We start from the raw sequence: 23,944 nt of genomic DNA on the forward strand, positions 1-23,944 counted from the left end.
AAAATAGTTAACAGTATATAATTATTTTATGTGGAATTTTAATAATCTCTATTTAAAGCTAACCTATTCAAAACTCAAAATTAATTCAGGCTGTCCGCTATATTAGCGACCATCTTGCTCCCTCTAGTGACCACCTTGTGTATGTTGTAATCAAGAATTGTTTGATGGTCAAGTACTTACTGAAAGTTTTTCCACATCACCTTTCAGAACTCGCTCCAGATAAAGCTGCTTTAGTTCACGTTCTAGGCGAGATGGTAGGCCAGGATACATTGTGGATCCTCCAGATAATACAATGTGCTTATAAAATTCAGATCTAGAGACAGAACAGATACCTCACAGTATAAACAATCAAGGTACATAAAACAAATCCGGTACATCAAAGAATATACACTATATTTATTTAATTTCTTGGATTTCTATAGCAACACCCCCCCTCCATGTCAACAATTTATTCTGAATGGTATGCATCATAAAAACAATTCAAATAAATACGGTTGCTTTGTAAAACTATTGCCATAGATGTTAATGTAGTCAAGAACTGTGGCCCTTAACATACATGGCATACAGTACATATACAGTAAATCCTCAATTTAATGGACCTCAGATTTAACAGACAATATGTGCTTTGGCTGCAGAGTTCCTACAGTTGGCATCAATTGATGTCTACACTCTCAATTCATCACTGTTGTTTTAACTTGCTAGAGAAACTAATCTGGTTCCAGGATTGGCTGGATTGTAAGGCTGGGTGTTATTCTGGCTCCTAGTATATCACATTTATGACTGGCAGATTTATTTTCACAAGGCTACTGCTCAAATATCTGGCCCACTTGCACTGCCTTTTGCTCCTAGACCTACCTACCTTCCTCCCTCCCTCTTTCAGCTTTAGCAGGAAGCACTTCTACCTCACTAGTTAAATCAAGTATTGAGATTCCATAAAAAGAAAAATAAATCCACTAAAAAGCATGGCCTCTGGTGGTTCAACAGACTAATGCAGTCTGTTATTAACACAGCTGCTGGCAAATAATGCAAGTTCAAGTCCCACCAGGCCCAAGGTTGACTCAGCCTTCCATCCTTTATAACGTAGGTAAAATGAGGACCCAGATTGTTGGGGGCAATAAAAGTTGACTTTGTATATAATATAGAAAAGGATGAGAGTATTGCTTAACACAATGTAAGCCGCCCTGAGTCTTCGGAGAAGGGCAGGATTTAAATTCAAATTAAAAAAAAATAGCTGCCCCACTTCAATTCAATATCCTCTCTGTAACAATCATAAATACAACACATATTACCATTTTCTTATAATCCGGGAACATTTTTTAAAAAGAATTTCCCCATCAAAGTAGAGCTACAAATCAGGACATGTCTTTTCCCATTAAATGGTTCCTGCGTATGTGTGGTTTCAAAAACCTGTGATATAGTGTAAGAACTACCAACTTCCAACTCATACCTGGTATCAATATCAGCAGCTTGGATGGTGTTGAACAGCAGCTCAGCAACACCAACTCCTTCCACATTGATTAAGTGAGGCTGGAACAGGGCCTCAGGTGCCTCAAATCGCTCACCTCCAACTTTAATAATTCTGCCATCTGGGAGCTGTAAAATAGAGACAGTCTGAAATTATCTATTATCACTATTTCTCTAGACTAAGATAAAGGTAAAGGTTCCCCTCGCACATACGTGCTAGTTGTTCCTGACTCTAGGGGGTGGTGCTCATCTCCGTTTCAAAGCCGAAGAGCCAGCGCTGTCCGACGTCTCCGTGGTCATGTGGCCGGCATGAGTCAACACCAAAGGCGCACAGAACGCTGTTATCTTCCCACCAAAGGTGGCCCCTATTTTTTCTACTTGCATTTTTACATGCTTTCGAAACTGCTAAGTTGGCCGAAGCTGGGACAAGTAACGGGAGCTCTCCCCGTTACACGGCAGCACTAGGGATTCGAACCGCCGAGCTGCCGACCTTTCAATTGACAAGCTCAATGTCCTAGCCCCTGAGCCACTGTGTCCAGACTAAACTAGGTCAAAAGCTTGCTGGGGAAATTTCTCTCTTGCTAGCAGTTGGATCATGCTCCCTTTGCTACAAAATTGATTTTTCCTATAAATGCCATAACTCTTTTTTTTAAAGGAAAACACTAAAAAAGTTTAATAATGATTAAAACAAAAATACATCTTTCATTATTGAAGCCTCTTCGTGTTTGCCAATCAAATTTTAAAAAAATTTCTCACTTCAGTCTTTACTGGTCAATTCTTAGACTAATTCCATTAAAAAAAAATACATTAACAGATAATTCATCTGCCCTATCCTCTGTAGTGTTAATTGTCACTGTCAAAAGTAATTCTTACCGTTGGTACTATTTCACTTATTCCCAACTCACAAATATACATATTCTGTATAAATGTTATAGAAGTGGTTTGCCATTGCCTGCTTCTTAGAGCTGAGAGTGCATGGTTGGCCCAAGATCACCCAGATGCCTTTGAGCCTAAGGCAGGGCTAGAATTCATGGTCTCTTAGATTCTAGCCTGGTAACTTAACTACTATACCAAACTGGCTTCCTTATCTATCTATATATTGTTATATAGATAGCTGGAAAAAGTATAGAATAGGATGGATAAATTGAACTTCCTTCTCTTCTAGAAAGGGATATAAAGTTTGGTACTTTTTAGACTAAAATGAAAACAAACGAGGACATAACTGAGCAGTATTAAACTGCACCCAGTATAGAGAATATGAATATGGAGGGAAGCTGACCAGAAGACTTAAATCAGGCAAAGGAAATAACTTCTTTACAGAGCATAAACTTAACCTAAGAAATTATAAAATGTGATTATCACCACTAATGTAGAACATAGAATATCAGGGTTGGAAGGGACTTCGGAGATCTTCTAGTCCAGTTATACCCTTCTGGAAAAATGGTTGTCCAATCTTTTCTTAAAAACCCCAGTGATGGAACACCCTCAATTTCTGGAAGCAAGCTGGTTGTTCTGTCAAGAAATTTCTCCTTAATTCTAGGTTGGATCTCCCTCTAATAATCTTTCACTTTGTCAAAGAAGGCAATAAGGTTTGCGTAGCATGATCTGTTTTTAACAAATCCATGCTGGCTTCTAGTAATTGCCATGCTTGTTTCTAGGTGCTCACAAATCCGCTACTTGATTGTATCTTTTACAGGATTTTCCCAGGTATTGCTGTCAGGCTAACTGATGTATATTTTCTGAAATCCACCCCCACCTTTTGAAGACTGGAACCATATCAGCTCTTTTCCACTCCTCTGGTAGTTCCCACATGCTCCAAGAGCAATGAAAGATTTTGTTCAGTGTTTCTGAGATCATGTTTGCCAGCTCCTTCAGAACCCTGGGATACAATCCATCTGGTCCTGAAGATCTGAAATCATCTAGAGTGGATAGGTATTTTCTTACCATTTTTTTGCCCATTTTGACTTGCATTCTTGTTTTGTCTTCAACAGTGTTGCTTGACCTCAGGACCTTTCGCCGCAAACTTAAAACTTATTTATTCCGTCTTGCTGGACTGGCTTGAATTTTTAAAATTTTAAATCGATTTTATGGGTTTTAAATTTCTGTAAATTTTATAGGGAGATATTTTATTTCAATGTGGCCATTCAAATAAGTTTTTTAAGGGTTGTTCTTAGTATTGTATGTGTAGTTTATATATTTTATTCTGGCTGTGCACCGCCCTGAGTCCTTCGGGAGAAGGGCGGTATGCAAATTATATTATTATTATTATTATTATTATTATTATTATTATTATTATTATTATTATTATTATTATTATTATTATTATTATTATTATTATTCTCATAAGTTAAAGTATTGTTTCCTTTTGCATGAACCGAGATGCAAAGAATGAATTAAGTGGTCCCGCTTTCCCCCTGCTACAGTCATCTCCTTGCCATCTTCTCCCATTAGCACACTAATCATTTCCTTTATTTTTTTTCTTATTTCTCATAAAAAAGAAACATTTTTTAAAAATATTTTTGAAATTGTTGCCAGTCTTAATTGTTTCTGAGCCTTAGCTTTCCTGATTCCATCTTGCAGATTCAGGCTATTGGCTGGTATTCTCTTTTAGTTATGTATCCCTTTTTCTATTTTTTAGACTTGTCCTTATTATCTCTCAGTTAATCAGAGTTCTTCATGCAATTCTATTGATTTTGTTTAGTGTCTTTTGTTTTCCTTTCTCTGTGGTATTGTGTTAGATTGGGCTTTTATAATCTCATTTCAGAGATCTGAAATGCTCATTTCAAGCATTTTGAGTTGTTTCCCTTTTAGGATTTCCATCCATGGAATCCTTCCTAAATTCTTGGTTTGTTGAAGTCAACTCTCTTAGTCTAAGCTATTAGATTGATTACTTGTGCCAGCATATGTTGAATTCCAGTAGGACATGGTTATTCTCCCCCAAAGTTTCCACAACTTCAACTTCTTCTATCATTTCATCCCTATTATTAGTGAGAATTTAGTCCAATGTAGTTGAATCGCCAGTTCCCTCCTTTACTTTTTAGATGAAAAAGTTGACAGCTAGATCTCCCCATTTGCTGCAGAGTTTGTCTTTCATTTGATATCAGGGTAGTTAGTTCCCCATTATTATCTGTTCCTGTTTCCTGCGCACCTTAGGTAACTGATTAGTAAAAGGTTTTTGTCTGCTTGTATTATGGCTATGTCATTTCTTTTTCCTTTTATGTTAATCCAAATGCATTAAAGAGGGTTTTCATCTTTGGTTTTGTGCATTTTCTGTAGAAGAAAGCTTTAACTGAATTGAGTACACTCATTAGGGACACATTATTCTCGATTGGAGACAACATGCTTCCAAATATCAGGTGCAGGGGAATAATGGTGGTACAGGGTACATCTCTAATCCTTTCCTAAAAACGTATCAGGAGTAGCTGGTTCATTAAGAAATTTGAAAAACGAAATGCTAGGTTAAGATAGGTCTTGGTCTGTTTCTTACATTCTTATAAAATACAATAAATCCACTCTGCAAAATCTTGCATCATGACAAAGGAGGATGCAACCTCAGAACCACTGAATATAATCTTTGAGAAATACTGGAGTACAGGGGAAGTGCCAGGAAATGGAAGAAGAGCTACTCTTGTTCCTATCTCTAAAAAAGACAAAAAGTGGCCCTAGGAAACTACAGACCACTCACTTTGTCTGGTCTCAATATCATGGGAAATCTCAGAAAAGATAATTAAGCGGTGAGTTTACAAGCTGTTAGGAAGAATCATTAGAAAGTCCAGCAAGGGCTTGTTAAAGAAAGGTTGTGCCACGTAAAGCATATTGTTTTCCTTGACAAAACTATTAGCAGACTGAGGGAATGCTGTGCATATACTATTCTTAGTTTTCAGCAAAGCATTTGACAAAATTAACTACAGCCTCCTTATTGATAAAATGGTACAACCAGATAGATTTGCAGCCACTTGAACAACAGCAACTAAGTATGTGGGCCTTTATGGTATTGTATCAACATAGAGAGACACATTTTTTTATGGCTCAATCCCAATCAGGCTGGCCTTCTGTACAGTTTTAAAAATAAGATGTTTCCTAAAGAATTGTACTGGGTTGTTTGATCAGCCATATTGGTTAGCTGCTCCTATGTATTTGTTAATGATTCGTACAGTGAAAAAGATACGTTAGATTTCTGGCACACTGTATAATGATGGTTGTATAACTGCTTTAAACTAATTAATCAATTCACCTATCTGCCCATCCTGTGGTGTACCCGAGGAGTCTGCCCTGAGTCCAGTATTATCTATTTTCATAAATGACTTACAGGAGAGGATTGAAATTTGCAGCTGCCTCAAGTGGTGGTGAGAAATTGCTAACACTATAGAAAACAGACTTGAGGTTTAAAAAGATCTTAATAGATTGAACAAGAAAAGCAGGTGCAGGTGCAGGTACAAGATAAATAGCTTAGCAATAATACTTGAAAGAAGGATGTGCGTCCTGATGGTCCACAAATTAAGCATTAACCAGCAATGTGCTACAACACTACTTCAACAGAATTATAGTGTTGAAACCATGAGAAGTGATTGTTCTGGAATATTTTGTCAAGTTCTGATCATCATAATATACAAAGACACCAAGGAACTGGAAAGAGGCAGAAAAGAACGTGTAAGATGCTAAGGGATCTGGAAGTTAAATTTTATGAAGAACGTTTTAAAAGACTGGGTATGTTTTAGCCTAAAGAAGAGAAAGCAAAGGAGTCACCATAGCAGTTTTTAAATATTTGAAGGGCTATCACAAGGAAGAGCGAGTGGATTTATTCTCCATAGCTCTTAAGTGTATTATTTATTGGATTTCAAACTAATATAGTAATACTGGGTAGCTTAGAATATACTGTTAGGTGTAGAGCAAGAACCAATGGGGGAAGCTTTAGGGAGGTCTAAACTTGACATAAGGAAGAATTTCCTGGCTATGAGAACTATTAAGTAACAGGACAACCTGCCTTCTGTAGTTGTGAGTGCTCCATTGCTGGAAGTTGAAGAGACATTGTCGGAGATAAGATGATTCTTGCCATGGACATAGGATTCGACTAGATGACTTGCAATTCCTTTTCAATTCTATAATTCTATTAAACAACTGTTATTATTATTAAAGATACTGGTTACTAGTATTGATGGACAATTACTGCTTTAGGTAGATATTTGCTAACCTAAAGCAGTAATTACCTTTCATTACTAGCAACTACCTGTAATTTTTCAATAAAGTAAAAAAAAAATTAAAACTCATAAAATTTAATTGAGCATGGTCATAGCTGTCATACCATAATGTAGCCAATCTGATTAATGTTTAAGGGTAGAAAGGAAAGAAACAACCAACACATTCATATTTTTGTATTTGCTCTCTATTAAAGCAATCAAGAATACTTAAATAAGAATGGGGGAACAAATACTATCTGTATAGCATGATACGGATAATCCCAATTACCAGTGGTAACATTCAACTTATAATGTCAAGTTTGAGGACAATTCTGGATGGCAAACTTAGTGGCTGAATCATCTTGTCCAATTTTTGGACTTTTTTTTTTCCCCTGTTCTATTTTTGTCTAAACAAGTATTCCAAAAATCTCCAATTCTTGTATCATCTTTTGTGCCATTTTGTTATTCTGCTTACTCCTAACATGCCACTAATGTCTGAACTGTTTTACCAGGGGCTCCAGATGTCTTAAAAAGTACCATGTAATCCCTTGCCGTATCAACTGAAAAATAACAGGCTGTCTACTTTTGCATTATAATGGGAAACTGAAAATGCACAGTTACTCACCGTGTAGGACTCAACTAACACAGTAGTTTCCAAGGCCAATTTCTGTTCCTGTTCAATATTGTAACCCACATAGCAGAGCTTTTCTTTAATCATGCGAACAGTTTCAAAATCAGCAGAATGATTGAAGGCATATCCTCGTAGCAAAAGTAGCTAGTATTGAAGTAAGACAGTTAATGGCGTACCTGAAATAAGGCTTTCAGATTGAGACATTTTCTCTTTTATAGCAATGATGATAAATTTTATCATTTATAGCAAGAGTGACAAAGATATATTGCATCTTGATTGATAGCTGCTGCTCACATTTTATTTTGAACTCAAACCTATTGAGTTTTTCATCAGACATTAATAGAAAACATGCAAGGTGATCTGCCAATACTTCAATATACAGAATATACCCCTGTTCTTGAAGAATGTCTCTTGACTCTTTCTTGCACATAAGGTGCATTTATCATCATACATATGCTTGACCCAGTTTTAAAACCCAAAATGATTGGGGCCTCACATGTATCTCTGTGAATGCCTTCTCTCCAGATAAACAAACAAACAAACAAACGCCTCCTGCAACAGACACCTGGACCCTCAAAACAAGGCAAGGAGGCCCTGCTATAAAAAACTAGTGGTATTCAAGGCACAGCATTTACTGATAATAAAAGCACTGTTCCTTGAATAGCTTATCAAGGTTAAAACCTCTTAAGAGTGGAACTTTTGGAAATAATCTTTCATTTATGTCTCATCGCTTCTACACTATTTTGTAAGACAATTTTTCATTTTCATAATTGCCTTAGTATTATTATAAATCATTTTAAAGTTGCAAGAGTAGCTTGGAATTCAGCAAGACTTAGACAAGCAAACATGTTCTGGTATTCTGAATAAATGCTCAGTGCTCATTCCTTCCTTAGGAATAATGTTACACTCTTGCTAGAAATACCCCATTGAGTGATTTTCTGATCTTCCCCATTGTAAGCTTGTGACAAAATGAGCCAAAGACCTATTAAAACTGGTAATATATTTTTCTCAAATTTAAAAACTCCAACTTACTTTGATGAGATACCTGGTAATATCTCTACCAGCAATATCTAGTCTCCTGGTGAGATGAGGAAGAGAAAAGCCTTCATACACTGGACAGATATGAGTAACACCATCTCCAGAATCCACAACAACACCAGTTAGCAAACCTGAAGAAAAATAGCAACAACAACAAAAATCCTCATGAGACCATTTCAATTTGATTTCAAATTTGATTTTAGAACCCAAACTGCATTGATCACTTAAGTTTGCCGACTCTATACAGCAACTAAAATAATAATGAAATAATTTAATGAATTACTTATTGTATAAATGCACTTGAATTTATACTTTAAATTTAACTACACCAAGCAAAATAATATCCTTATGACAAAAATATTACCAGAAAGGCTGTCTGGTTTAACGAATTTTTGTAATTTGGATTTGGTTCAAATATATTTCTTTATGATACATATAATTCAAAGTAAAACCTATTCTTACCTTGTGCATACAGAGTAAGAACTGCTTGAATGGCTACGTAAACCCCAGAAAACTGGTATGTTTCAAACATCACCTGAAAAGATAAAAATTGCTTTTTGTCTGCAAAACTGAAAATTACATAGCTATGAAATATGGAAGATGATTAAAAGTTTTTCCTGAACAATATGAAACATAAATTGCCATGTAAACTCTTTTCTTAAAAGCAACATAAGAAAAAGCATAATGCTTGTGTCTGAGTAGTGCAATATGAATTAATACCTAGTTTCGCAGGAAATGAGTTTATTACTCAAACAGAAAAGTGAAAACTTCCTTAAATAGTTTCTGCCATTTTCTTCCTTGTTTACTTTTTAGTGTGCCAAAAACTACTGAATATATAATATAAAATTTTATTTTGTCTCACATCGACCTATTACGTTTTTGTTTACTGTCCATTAACAATATTTTAAAATATTTAAAAGACAGTATAAAAACACATCAGCTATAAAATATCAATATAAATTTAACAATGTAATAAAATTATACAAAAAATCCTCAAGCAATAATAGCATAAGGGAAGTATGCAATGATCTTTTTATAAATCATGGCTATCGTTAAAAAACTAGCAACCTTGTTGGCAATACAGGTAGTCCTCAATTTACAGTCTCAATTAAGCCCAAAATTTCTATTACCAAGCAGGATAGTTGTTGAGTGAGTTTTGTCCCATTTTACAATCTTTCTTACCAGTTCTTCAGTGAATCATTACAACTGTTAACTTAGCACACAGTTTTTAAGTGAATCTCGTTTCCCCATTGACTTTGCTTGTCAGAAGGTCATAAAAGAACCCCAGAACACTGCAACTATCCTAAATATATGCCAGTTGCCACGTGTCCGAATTTTGATCACGTGCACAAAGCTGTCATAAGTGTGAAAAACAGTTATAAGTCATTTATTTCAATGCTGTTGTAACTATGAACGGTCATTAAACACATGGCTGTAAGTCAAGGACTACCTGTAGGTGAAATTTGATCACCTAGAAAAAAAACAAGGGGCCACAATTAAGATTTTTAGCAATCGTTATTATGAATTTAATCCTCCGTTTATTATCTAGAAGGAAGTCTAGCAACTTGCATGAAACAGATTCAGCTTCTATATCAGAACATACACAAGTGCACTTTTCATAGAGGGTACTAATAGAATCGGTCCTTATGGGTAATTCAATGTTTTGGGGCAATATGAAGAATCTCTTATGTGAAGTGCGAGAAATGTTATAAAATATCAGGGAATGGAACAGGGGAGGAAGTTACAGAGTTATAATGGAGATAGGAGACTGTATCAGTTTCAAGATACATGTCCCAGATTCTCTGCTGAACGGTAACTATGGTTTTATCAAGATCGAGACCATCACAAAAAAATTGGGGCAGAGAACGGAAGAAGCCACAATAAGCCAGACCAAAATTCATTTGTCTTCTTAGGGCAGTTTGAAACCTATCTAGTAAGATGAGGCAGTCCAAAGATGTGACCCCAAGAATTTGCTTCAACTAGGATCTGAGTGACAGGCACTCAGACAGGCTCCTATGGAGATATAGCCTAATTCCAGACAGATAAAGGGTCTTTTCAACTGTGGTTTGGACAGCTTCTAACCTAGAAACATACTGTATACCCATAACTATGTGTCATATAGGATAGATCAAGAAGTATAGCCTTGATTAATTTATTGGCTGCTCCTAGTATACTTGCTTTCATAGTGAGATGCATTATTTAATAGATTCAATGGATATTGGGGGAGAGGGGGGTTTATAAGGAGGTTGTTTACTTGATTGATCCAGCAAATAGCTGTTTGGATATGGAACAGCATCTGGGGTTGCCGTTGTTCTTCTCCTATAGCAATTACCATTCTGTTCTCTTGACAGGCTTTTTATAAATCTATCAAGAAAATGTTGGATACCTCACTCTTTCACTAATTTGGCTGCAAATGTTGGTACCTCCAAAAAAAGTTTAAATATTAAAGTTACAGCCAATGCTAACTAAGGGCTTATAGTGTAATGGACTACATATTTCAAAGTGTTTGCCTTTTAATTAAGATTAATAACCTAATGCAAATATTACAATTATCCAATAACATAACAAGATACAGTAATACAGAAGGTATTTATCAGTTAGAGTCATAGAAATAAATATATTTCTTTAATATTCTAATTTATTTATTATTCTAATTCATATAGCTGCATATCTCATCTATAGGACTCTGGACAGCTTACAAAGTTAAAACAATAAAAATAACCAAACAATACATCCACTGAAAACAATAAAAGACAATACAAAGCATACAAAACACATCATAAATATTCACAGAATTCACAGCTAAGATAATTTAGTGGAACCAATGTGTGGGCTCTATCACACTCTAAAAACTTAAAACAGAACTTAACAAAACTTTCTGAAAGCTTTACAGAATGAGACTAGATTGAGCACAGAGGAAAAAATCCAGTGAAGGAAACAGTACAATGGTAACCATGTGTAGAGATGTGAAGCTGAGTATCATCAGCATATTGATGATATTGCAACTCTTGGTTATGGATGTTTTACAGCTTTCTGTAAATGTTAAAGAAGAGAGGAGAAAGTACCAAGCATACAAGATTTATGTCATAAATTAATGTTATTTTACTTAGAAAAGTGGTAATAAGAATCAGGCTATGACTGAAGGACAGTTGATTTGTATAATGGAGCAAAAATGTATATATATTGTACACACACACTCGTACAGAGTTCTTTGGAAAACTGTCGCAGATTGCTAAAGTTGTTGTGACAGAGGATTTTATTTTCAGGATAAACAGAGGCTCCATATAAGCTTCTTATAGTACTTCATACAAGATTTTAAGATTCACAGTGGACTCAAAATGGAATATATTTAGTTCTACTAAACCATTCATTTATAAATATTTGTTTTAATTTGCTAGCTTTATAGCCTGCCTTTCCTGCATGAATTGAAGGCAGTCTACTTGAGGATCGAGACTGAGGAGAGAAAACGGACTAACCTAATGTCACCTACTAAGTTTTCATACTTGAGACCAGACTTGATTTCCTCAGCCTTGTTCAACATTTTAATCTAGGAGTTTGTAAACTGTAGTATGGAACCCAGTTTAGTATGCGAAATATTTTTACAACTATTCAAACTTCTTTAGGCAAAGCAAGAGCACTCTCAGAACTTGTTCTTACTTTGTCTAAGCAAGCCTATAAGCTAACTTGAGTGTGAAGAATGGCTAAATCTATGTATGCATCCCATCTGTCAACTAAGGCAGTTTTAATATTTATCATTTCGTTTTATTCATGGAAGAATACCACACAAATTCATTTATCATGTTAAGAGACTGCAGTATTAAAAATTTTAGGAACCCTTGCTTTAATTTTTTTCCAGGTTTCACTACAGAATCTTGATTCACTATAGATAGAATCTTGAATTATGTCTAGTTTGTCAGGCACTGTCATTTTAGCTTTGCTCAAGGAAAGAAAAGAAAGAAAGGATGCAAGATGCATTTACATTGTCACTTTCTCGATAAGACTAATGCAGAGCTACTCAACCTAATGATCTAAATCTACAGATTTCTTCTAGAGAAACAGCCAGGGTGGTGCAGTGATCAATTTGTTAGAATAGGATTGCTAGGGGAACAAAATGAAAATTAATTCCCATGTAAATCACTTGAGCTCTTGAAGGATAGGTAGGATATAAACCTAACACATAAATAAAACAATAAACAGTGGGGGAAATACTCTATGTATTTGAGCAATTTTTTAAATCTATTTAAGTTCTAAGAATTCCATCAATGTTTTATATATTCCCAACCCAAACCGTTCTTTAATAAAATGGTTTAAGTCACTTATACAATATATTATGACACAATTCAATTTGTGAATGAGGTCTGTATTATATCAGCAGGCAAGAATAAATTGAGCCATAAAAAGATTCAGCAGCCATTTTTTGTTTCTGGCCCCACTAATAAGAGGTGCATTCATAAAGTGTTTAAAAGGTAGCACAAAATGTAGCAGCCAGAGTACTGATGCAGTACAACATACTGTACATCAAAATGTTATTCAGTGCTTAAGCATTTACTCCAAATTCCTCATTTAATACAGGATATTACTCAAAATCCAAGATCAAATGAACAAAAAAATATACTGTATTTTTCAGAGTATAAAACACACCCTTCCCCCCCCAAAGAGGGTGGAAATGTTGGTGCGTCTTATACACCAAATACAGCCATTTTTGGCCTCCCAAAGCCCCACTCTGCTTGTTCCATTTTTGCAAAAACAGGGGCGTTTTTGCCCTCCTCCAGCCCCCAGGAGGACTCTGCAAGCCTCCCAAACCCTCTGCGTGCCTCATTTTTCACAAAAAAAAGTTCTCTCTTCAACCTTATCACTAAAATCCATTTCCTTCTCAGCTTCAAATTCAGAAACTATTATCAATGTGTAATTCTTTCTCTTTAGAGTTGATAAATAGTCAGCATGACTATTTTCTGAAACTCTGTAAAATGAATTAAAGTCAAATTGTGCTGCTTTCCAACACAACCTCTTAGTCTTCAACCAATGCATGGAAACCAGAATCAACAAAGGTAACAAAAATTACTGCAAATTTAATGTTTAATTTACTACCCATACTACATTACCATATGTCATTTAATTGTGAAACCAAAATACCTTGTTCTTAAACATAGTATGTGTTATGATGTAACCCTGAAGATATATATATATATATATATATGCACAACGTAAGTAAAAACGTGTAATTGCCATAAGCTAGACCTCTAAACAGTAATTTTTCTACATTCACTGCATTAACAAAAATGATTACATTTCACCTATATAATATAAATTTAGCAGTGAGAGGGCATTTCATTTGTTGATAGAATCTTCTCCTTTAAGTAAGAATTAGTAAGAATCTCAGGCCATATTCTTAACTGAGCCAGAACATTCAACTTTCAATTTTTGAGTGGAACATCAGATCACAAAATATTGCTCTATTTGGAAGTAAGCCTATTAAATTTAATGTGCTTTTCTTTCAAGTTTTTTTTTTACAAGGAAGTTTATTATGTAATTTCTATATAAACCTTTACTAGTCAGTTCTTACCACTTTCTCAATTTGTTTATCATGCAATAAACACTCAGTATTTCAAAGCTCTAATTCTATGAATTGGATTATGTCTCTGATTATTAGAATGTCCACTTACATGTTTTAACAGAATTATTAAAAATATTTGCAAGTATGTAAGATGACTTTATTTTAGAAAAAAGTACAGGTAGTCCTTGAGTTACAAATGTAATGGAGCCTGCCAATTACATTAGTAACCCGAGGATTCACAGGAGTGAATCACGTAACTTGACCATGATCACTCCCTCCTTTTGCCCACGCATTCGCTAATCAAATGTGCAGGTCGTTAAGTGCACATGAGGTATCTCAGGATGGGGGGCTTAGTGATGGAACAGGCCACCTGCATCAGAACACCTAAGGTTTTCCCCGACCCACAGATACCTCATGCAATTGCTTCCCCCTCCCTCATCCAGGCAGGCCTGTGGAGACTCACTTACCTTTCGAAGATCTAGCGAGCTGTCTCCTCTCCAGCCTCTCTGTTTCTTTGCCTGCTCTGGCGAGAGCAGAGGGAGAGCAAGACAAGAGCGCCCTGCTTGCTTCTCTGACTCACTGAGGCTGCCTGCCACTTCTGGAGACTGGAAACTTTGTCTGTGTGCAAATGGGGCACTTGGAAATGGAGTGAATCATTCAGTTTCCAAGCCCTCCATAGATGCTCAAACACTTTTTGTCCGGAGACCTGATGGAGACTGGAAACTTCTGGGGGCCATGGTGTCATGCGACTTCAGGCACCCATCCGCTTTTGCAGATAATGTCCTTAAGTCCCACAAGATCAGGGCACCCAGAAGTTTTCAGTCTCCAGGGGGAAAATGTTTGCATGCCAACGAGAGGCTTGAAGCAATGCGAGTTCGCTATTCCAAAGCGTCACTTCGGCATGCAAACACTTTTCCACGCCTAGCCTAGAAGTCTTTGGAGGAGACTTGCCGAGGCTGCCTGCAGCTCCAGAAGTGGCACACAGCCTTGGTGAGTCAGAGAAGCTCAGCAGGGCGCGCTCATCCTGCTCTCCCTCTATTCTTCCCGAGAGCAGGCAAAGAAAAGAGAGGCTGGAGGGGAGACAGCTCGCTAGATCTTCAAAAGGTGAGTCTCCAATGGGGGGTGGGGTGGGGAGGGAATAGGCAGAAAAAATGTTGCAGTGCCTCTGTGGTCATTCACAAGGATGAACAACGGCCTTGGTGTTGCAACATTCGTAACTTCAGGATTGGGTAGTAAGTACTTGGGGGGGGTGCTACGTCGTAATTTGAACAGTCACTAAGTGAACTGTCATAACTCAGGGATTACCTGTATGCATAACATCACTGAAAAAGCATTCTATGGAACTTTACTTCTACAGTTTTTAAAGAAGATTCTGAATATAGATTGAATCTGTTCTTGGATAAAACATCAGTTTGGTTCTAATTCATCGAAACTCAATAAAAGTTATCCTGAGGTAAGAAATGCTTTCCATTAAGAAAAATTAATTCTGAGTTGGATAGCATGACTTTTTAAAAAAAATACACCTACCTCCACAATCTTTTCTCTGTTCTTCGTTGGATTCATAGGAGGTTCTGTCAGAAGTATTTTACAGTTTTTTGTATCGATGTTGAGTTTTTCTGGTCCAAAGGTGTAGTCCCAAAGATGTTTCATATCATCCCAATTTCGGACAATGCCATTTTCCATGGGGTAATTAACTTCCAGCATTGATCTCAGCTCACTTGCTTCATCCCCAACCATAAGATCCTACAAGTTGCAAATGGATACTAATAAATTATTTTCTATAAATTTTTATTGAATATATATTTTTAAAAACGAATCCCCCCCCAAAAAAGAAATGGCTTTTCTAGTTATCCTTTATGATAAGATTTGAGGGGGAGAAATTGATTTATATACCCAACTGAAAAGCATAAAAAGGCATTAAAAATGGGGGGAAAATACAACTAACACTCTTTAAACAGTTATGCCAATATACATTTCATGGATTTGATTTATTTTCATGCAGGTAAGGTTATGTCATCTGAGACTGATTTTAAATAATGTTAACATTATATACCAACTACCATTAAAGCCTCAGGTATATTAGGGATTCTAGATTTTGCTACCTTCAACATTACTTTATCATAAATAGATGCATAAGTTCTTGAAATTCTAAACAAGAAGAATAGGTGAATTTAGCAGAATTTTTTTTCCATGCATGTTTCATGTTTCTGTGCACATTACTAAATGGGAATAACGAGTGCTGCATAAGCATAGAGAACAAGTAGCAAAAGCAAATAAGGGGCTGCAAATTTCACGCTGATTAGAAAAAAAATGGATGTTTATATTAGTCTAGAGCAACAAATTGGTATCTGAGAGCCATTTATTCCAAACCTGGGTTACTGTTCTCCCGCACAAATATATGACCTTCACTCCTAAATCTTAGTTTAATATTATCAAATGATTCAGGAGTCCTATCATTATCATAAAAATTACACAATAATTTGTTCTATAAAATAATTATGAAGCACCATTGGTTGTTTTAACAATACAAGAATACAAGATTATTTCTTGTCCCATCCCATCATTATCCTAATTAATATATTAGTATATTAAAAATAAATATATTTCATATGGAACCATTAAATTTGACTTCAGGCTTTGAAGTTAATATTCCACATAAATGGAAGCAATTATTAAATATCTTCTAACAAAAAATGAAGAATTAACATTCAGTGACTAAACAACACAATGTCTGAATCATTGGGGTAATCCTAAAGACTTGATGATATACAGATTTGTCAATTAGCTTTTAGCAATGTAGTTTTCTTCAGGCTGTAATGCCAAATTAATATTTTAGTAGAGCTACAAGAGTTTATTTATTGTAAAAATGTGAATACAGCCCTTTCTAATTCAAGGCAATTCACCCTATAATAGATCAAACTTTTTAGTTGTAATTAAACAGTTTGTCAAAAATCATTCATTAACCCAAGCAAAATTGTTTATGTGTCAGAAAGAATCCAGATTGGACTCAAAAATTTCATAATCACTACACTAGTTCTATAAAACTGCTTTAAAATATTAATGTTTAACCATATACAACACTCGTTCACTTAACACAAGCTTTTAGTGCATGCCTCAGACATGATTTGCTTAAAACTGAATTTCAGAAGCATGAAAAAACTTTACTGAATTATGCATTCAGTTTAAAAGGGTGTAAGTAAGACTCACCTATGTGGGAACTTAACAATACTGAACATACTTAGGGTAGGTTCACACATATAAACCAAGTGCTTTTCCCATCCTGTTGTAAGAATTTTTAAAAAATACACCTACCTCCACAATCTTTTCTCTGTTCTTCGTTGGATTCATAGGAGGTTCTGTCAGAAGTATTTTACAGTTTTTTGTATCGATGTTGAGTTTTTCTGGTCCAAAGGTGTAGTCCCAAAGATGTTTCATATCATCCCAATTTCGGACAATGCCATTTTCCATGGGGTAATTAACTTCCAGCATTGATCTCAGCTCACTTGCTTCATCCCCAACCATAAGATCCTACAAGTTGCAAATGGATACTAATAAATTATTTTCTATAAATTTTTATTGAATATATATTTTTAAAAAAGAATCCCCCCCCCAAAAAAGAAATGGCTTTTCTAGTTATCCTTTATGATAAGATTTGAGGGGGAGAAATTGATTTATATACCCAACTGAAAAGCATAAAAAGGCATTAAAAATGGGGGGGAAATACAACTAACATTCTTTAAACAGTTATGCCCATATACATTTCATGGATTTGATTTATTTTCATGCAGGTAAGGTTATGTCATCTGAGACTGATTTTAAATAATGTTAACATTATATACCAACTACCATTAAAGCCTCAGGTATATTAGGGATTCTAGATTTTGCTACCTTCAACATTACTTTATCATAAATAGATGCATAAGTTCTTGAAATTCTAAACAAGAAGAATAGGTGAATTTAGCAGAATTTTTTTTCCATGCATGTTTCATGTTTCTGTGCACATTACTAAATGGGAATAACGAGTGCTGCATAAGCATAGAGAACAAGTAGCAAAAGCAAATAAGGGGCTGCAAATTTCACACTGATTAGAAAAAAAATGGATGTTTATATTAGTCTAGAGCAACAAATTGGTATCTGAGAGCCATTTATTCCAAACCTGGGTTACTGTTCTCCCGCACAAAAATATGAACTTCACTCCTAAATCTTAGTTTAATATTATCAAATGATTCAGGAGTCCTATCATTATCATAAAAATTACACAATAATTTGTTCTATAAAATAATTATGAAGCACCATTGGTTGTTTTAACAATACAAGAATACAAGATTATTTCTTGTCCCATCCCATCATTATCCTAATTAATATATTAGTATATTAAAAATAAATATATTTCATATGGAACCATTAAATTTGACTTCAGGCTTTGAAGTTAATATTCCACATAAATGGAAGCAATTATTAAATATCTTCTAACAAAAAATGAAGAATTAACATTCAGTGACTAAACAACACAATGTCTGAATCATTGGGGTAATCCTAAAGACTTGATGATATACAGATTTGTCAATTAGCTTTTAGCAATGTAGTTTTCTTCAGGCTGTAATGCCAAATTAATTTTTTAGTAGAGCTACAAGAGTTTATTTATTGTAAAAATGTGAATACAGCCCTTTCTAATTCAAGGCAATTCACCCTATAATAGATCAAACTTTTTAGTTGTAATTAAACAGTTTGTCAAAAATCATTCATTAACCCAAGCAAAATTGTTTATGTGTCAGAAAGAATCCAGATTGGACTCAAAAATTTCATAATCACTACACTAGTTCTATAAAACTGCTTTAAAATATTAATGTTTAACCATATACAACACTCGTTCACTTAACACAAGCTTTTAGTGCATGCCTCAGACATGATTTGCTTAAAACTGAATTTCAGAAGCATGAAAAAACTTTACTGAATTATGCATTCAGTTTAAAAGGGTGTAAGTAAGACTCACCTATGTGGGAACTTAACAATACTGAACATACTTAGGGTAGGTTCACACATATAAACCAAGTGCTTTTCCCATCCTGTTGTAAGAATTTTTAAAAATAGGACTTTGTAGAAAAGTATATGATGACTTTTCCTTCTATACAGATGCATGTTTCCATAATTATTTTAACTGTACTTTAAAAGACAACCATTAACTGCCATTGCACTAATAAATTCATTTATTAATAAATACACCTATTTCATTAATGATAACTTGGATATGATTTAGGCATGAAGTTTACAATAGAAGGCTGCATAGAGAAAAAAGACCAGTTTCTATGTGTGAACTATCCTACTTGTTCTAATGATCCCACAGTATAGGTCTTGCCCATACAGTAAGTTATGTGTGGGTATTTTCTGTATGTTTCATTTCTGTTGAGTTCAATAAGTGATTTCTAGCATAGGTACTAAACACATACAGACCTGTAGATGCCTTGCATCTGCAGTTAACTACAAATATCTACAAGAATTTGATGTACTAGCTACCAAATCAAAATGATGAAGAAAGACTGAAATAGGAATGTATTCAAAACATAAAAGTAAACAGGACAAAGGGGGGGAAAAGCACACAAAGAGAGAGAGAGAGAGAGAGAGAGAGAGAGAGAGAGAGAGAGAAAGGCTACAAGTCCCATGAAGCAAAAGAGTGGATGATAGCACAGGGGCGCCTCACTTACCATCTTTTTGTTATTCTACTTCAACAGGTCAAGAAAGATGAAGAAAAGGCAGAAGCAAGAGAATCAGAAGAGGCCCTGGTGAAACCTTTATCCAAATTATTTCAAGTATACATAACAGAAACAAAGCAGAAAAACAGATGCAGGTGGAAATGCTTTGAATATAGCATACTTCAAGGTAAGTGACAGAAAGGCTCCTGTTAAAAAAAACCCAAACTAAACGAAACACCAAAAAAAAGTTATTTCCATGCATACAGTGGCTGATGGTTTTACCAAAAATGCTCTGCAGATATCTTCATATATCAGCAAATTTGCTAAGAATGAACTTCTCCCATGCTAATCTCAATGAAAATATCTTAACCAAGTAAAAATCTACCTGTATCCTTCCCCAGGAACTGACAATAAATTCAGCATATTCAGTATCTTTACTTCTCATTATAGATGCGAAAATATTTTGACCGACAAGCAAATAAGAAACCAGCATTTTAATTTAGAATACATCAGTTTTACTAAACAGCTTGGCAATGTTTAGAATACGAAAAATATTTTGAGATATCTTATCTGGGATACTTTCAATGGTGTTGGCAGTTTCCCTAAAAGTTTTCTATTTTAATGTTTCTTTAATATATTGCAAAAACCCAATATTCAAAATATATGACAAGAACAACATCACCATAGTTACAGGCTTCATGAATAAAATTTCACATTGCTCTAAAAATAGATTATGCATTGACTTAGTAAGAAGTGTGTCCCAATTTGCATTTATATTAGCAATAACAAAAGTAGTTTTCTATATTTGTTAATATACTCATAGGCCAATATTTGTATATTAACGCCTATCTTCCTATTCATATAATTTTATTTCAATTCTCAAACTACCTTCTAGCCTCCAAGAAACAACAAAGTTTACAACAAATTATATAAAAACATGCTTTAATCTTTTTTCTTGCACATTTCATATACTATACATATATCTGACTTGGGGAAAACTACTTTTTACAAAGAAAATGAATAATGTATGATATAAAATAAGTCTAGACTATCCATTCTTTAGAATATGTTTAAACAGATTGAACATTTAGTTAAGAATTACAGGTAGTCATTGACTTATGATCACAATTGAGCCCAAAATTTCTGTTGCTAAGCAACAGAAGCAATTGTTAAGTGAATTTTGCCCCATTTACGATCTTTCTTGCCAGTCATTAAGTGAATCATTGCAGTTAAGTTAGTAACACTGTTGTTAAATGAATCCAGTTCCCCTCGTTGACCTTGTTTGTCAGAAGGTCACAAAAGGTGATCACATGATCCTGGGACACTGTAACTATCATAAATACGTGACCAGATACCAAGCAGCCAATTTTTGATCATGTGACCACAGGAATGCTGCAATGATTGCAGAATATGAAAAATGGGAATTAGCCACTTTTTTTCAGTGCCACTGTAACTTCAAACAGTCCCTAAACGAATGTTCGCAAGTCAAGGACTACATGTACATACTGGTACAATGAGTCAAAACAATATCCTAAATTATGTTAATTTATGCACAGGCTTTAGGACATTATAAACTTTTCTCTTTATAGGGTCTTTGGGCTCAAAACCAATTATTGCCAAAGAAATGGTACAATCTGTGCAGGACTGATTCTGTAAAATACCAGTATTTAACTGATTCCTAAAATATAGAAGACAAAGGCAAACAATATTGGTTTGCTTTTCCCCATTGTTCCTTCAATTTTTCAGCAAAATCATACTTTAATCATTTTGACTCAGCTGCTCTTGAAAATCACTTAAGACTATTACAACCTTCCTGATATAAATTTACAAAACTGTTAGCTTGATGTTAGATTCCGAAGGACATTCTATTGACAACGTAATTCAACAGCCAAGTACAGAACACACCTATGCTAAGAATGCTAATAAGCGAAGTGCCTAATTGACTTGACATTTTACTAACATACAAACTTCAGTACATACAAATGCTATAAAATTTTCTTAGACAGCATTCAGGAGCGAATGTTTCATTAAAGTGAAATAAATAAGATTTTAAACTTTGCAATCTTTAACAACCTCTTAAACATGTATTTTTAATCATTATCTACCTTAACACCTCCAGTCTTAAGAAAAAATGTATTAAGCCTAGTGATATAGTTATTTAATCGTAAACAATAAAAACACCATGATGTAAGAAAACCCAGTTGAATTGTGCTGCTACACAATTTCTTTGCTGACAGTCTTCTGCTCAACTATTTTCAACACCTAACTTTGGAAAAGGTTAATAAGAAATCTACATCTGGCAGTCCTAATCTAATCTGCTGCACTCTGAGAAACCACCAGGCATAATTGTTAGAAAGTGGTAAGACTTGTTTAAAAAATACTTTTCATTTGTAAGGTAGTCAAAGCATCGAACATCCTTGCTTCTCTGTGTCTTTGCGTCTTTGGGGGATGAGCAGAAATGGGAACTATCTCCAAGAGGCTATAAAGTAGCCAAAATAAGAGAAAGAACACACATTTAGACCCCCAAAATATCATACTAGACAGGAAGAGTACACAAGCTCCTAAATAGCAAGAGAATGGGACAAATTGCTTATTACAAAAAAAGAATCACTATTTTTTCTTTTTTTATTCTATCAAAAGCAAAGGATTGCAATGGCTATACTATTAGGATATAAACTGGCTAGAAGCCCACCTAATTAATTAAACAGCAATTTCTGAAGTACTATCCCCAATGGCCAAGGCTTAGTATTATGCTGTTTTAGAATGCAAGAGGAATTCCAGATTTGACTCCGTTTATGCACTCAAATTGCTAGGGGACATGAAAGCAGCATCCCCAAATCAGGCATCCCCTGAGCAACAGTGTTGTCACTAGCAAATCCTTTTAATCTAGAAACACCCTTCCATTAGCTTAGTAGGTGTTTCTGACACGAATACAGACAGATTCAAATTGCCTGTTGCCAAAGCTAACTACCTCTATGTCCTAGCTGAAAGGCAGACTTTAAACCAAGCACTGCAGATTCAACGCTGCAATATGTTTCACCATATAGCCTCTTTTTAAACCAACAGTTATTTCCTCTTCCCTCAAGTTGTACGCTTATCATGCTCAAAGTCCCCCCTCCCAACCATACTTTAATAGTCTCTGTTATGCAATCTGAGTACAGCACCTTCACTATGCTTCCTGGGGAGATTTCAAGATCTAGCCTTACATGTATATCTTGATAGTAAGATAAAACCATTTTAAAATATTATTTTAGGGAATGATTATGGGAAGAATGCATCCTATTCAAAAGAAGCAGCCATCGGGAAGCTCTGCTGGAGGAGGAATATATTACCTACCACAAAATAAATGAATTCTGCATGGTAGAGTCCGAACATGGAACAAAGATAACATACAAACGTTTCTCCTGGTGTTGTAGAGAAACAAAAACAATTTTTTAGCCCAGAACGAAATCACAGCTTTAATAATAAAGGAGACAAGTACAGAGCACACAAGTCAAGAAAACTTTGGAGAAGGAAAAAATACCCTATCTATTGTTCATTGCTTCAATCTATGATATAATTCAGCTAATTTCTTGTCCCTATGGAAAAGGCTATTGGTCAAGCTAACAATTACAAGGTGAGGTATTCTCATTATCGACTTGACTCTTATCGTCTCTCACAGAACACATTGGAAGAGGCTACAGAACCTAAATTGTATTTATTTATTTATTTAGGCTTATCGGCCATTTCAGTTATGATCAACTCTAATTCTCTTATAAGAGAAATATGGCGTTTTTGTTTTTGCCTTATTATATGTTTCTTTAGTTTTTAAAGCAGAATAAATTCCATGTATTTAATTCAGAGGGCAACAGATTGGAATGGAGTTCAGAGTATAGCTTATGAAGAAAAGTGGGGTAGCTAATATTGGTAAAAGATTTCATGAGGTACATAAACAAACAATACCAGAGGATTTCTCTGCTTTTTCACTCAAGTAAAATAACAAGTAGTTAGCAAACACCCGGTGAAAAGAAAGCCACATCCTATATTTTTTCTATTAATATGCTAATGCCTTTTGCACACTAATAACTTTGCCTAGTTACTTGATTATCACATAATGTCTCAGAAGCCATTATTCAGAGGAAGGGAGAAATATTTCAAATTACCATGCAAGGAATCAAGTTTCTTAAGTATTACCTTGATTTCAATGTTTCCCACTTTAGCAGTTGAACGAATAATCGGTCTTCCAACCAACGCAGGGAAGATATGTTCTGGAAAATTGGATCCTGCATATCCACATTTCACAAACTATAAAGGAAAAAAACCCTTCATGTTAGCTTCCGGATATGTTATTCTATAATTTTATCAAACACTGCAAAGATCACTGGATGTATCATTTAATAACTTTTATTGT

General features: G+C 35.0%; 1 protein-coding gene and 1 long non-coding RNA gene across 3 annotated transcripts in view; one reads left to right on the forward strand and one right to left on the reverse strand.

Moving 5' to 3' along the window:
* Positions 1–23,944, reverse strand: part of ACTR2 (actin related protein 2) — a 32,475-nt gene that overhangs the window by 2,766 nt on the left and 5,765 nt on the right. Inside the window, exons 2-8 of one of the 2 annotated variants that reach the window (XM_058182340.1) lie at positions 23,728–23,838; positions 17,177–17,392; positions 8,773–8,845; positions 8,305–8,441; positions 7,267–7,416; positions 1,448–1,593; positions 181–313 (exon numbers count right to left, since the gene is read on the reverse strand). In XM_058182340.1, the coding sequence (XP_058038323.1) occupies positions 181–313; positions 1,448–1,593; positions 7,267–7,416; positions 8,305–8,441; positions 8,773–8,845; positions 17,177–17,392; positions 23,728–23,838 (966 nt within the window). Of the gene's footprint in view, positions 1–180; positions 314–1,447; positions 1,594–7,266; positions 7,417–8,304; positions 8,442–8,772; positions 8,846–15,391; positions 15,632–17,176; positions 17,393–23,727; positions 23,839–23,944 lie in introns of those variants that run through there. The other variant, XM_058182331.1, reaches the window with a different exon arrangement.
* On the forward strand, positions 18,053–22,161 carry LOC131197824 (uncharacterized). Its single transcript, XR_009155033.1, has 2 exons — positions 18,053–19,741; positions 20,005–22,161. It is a non-coding gene; the product is annotated as an uncharacterized LOC131197824 (long non-coding RNA).

The sequence above is a fragment of the Ahaetulla prasina genome, chromosome 1 (genome assembly GCF_028640845.1).
Source record: "Ahaetulla prasina isolate Xishuangbanna chromosome 1, ASM2864084v1, whole genome shotgun sequence".
Lineage (NCBI taxonomy): Eukaryota > Metazoa > Chordata > Lepidosauria > Squamata > Colubridae > Ahaetulla > Ahaetulla prasina.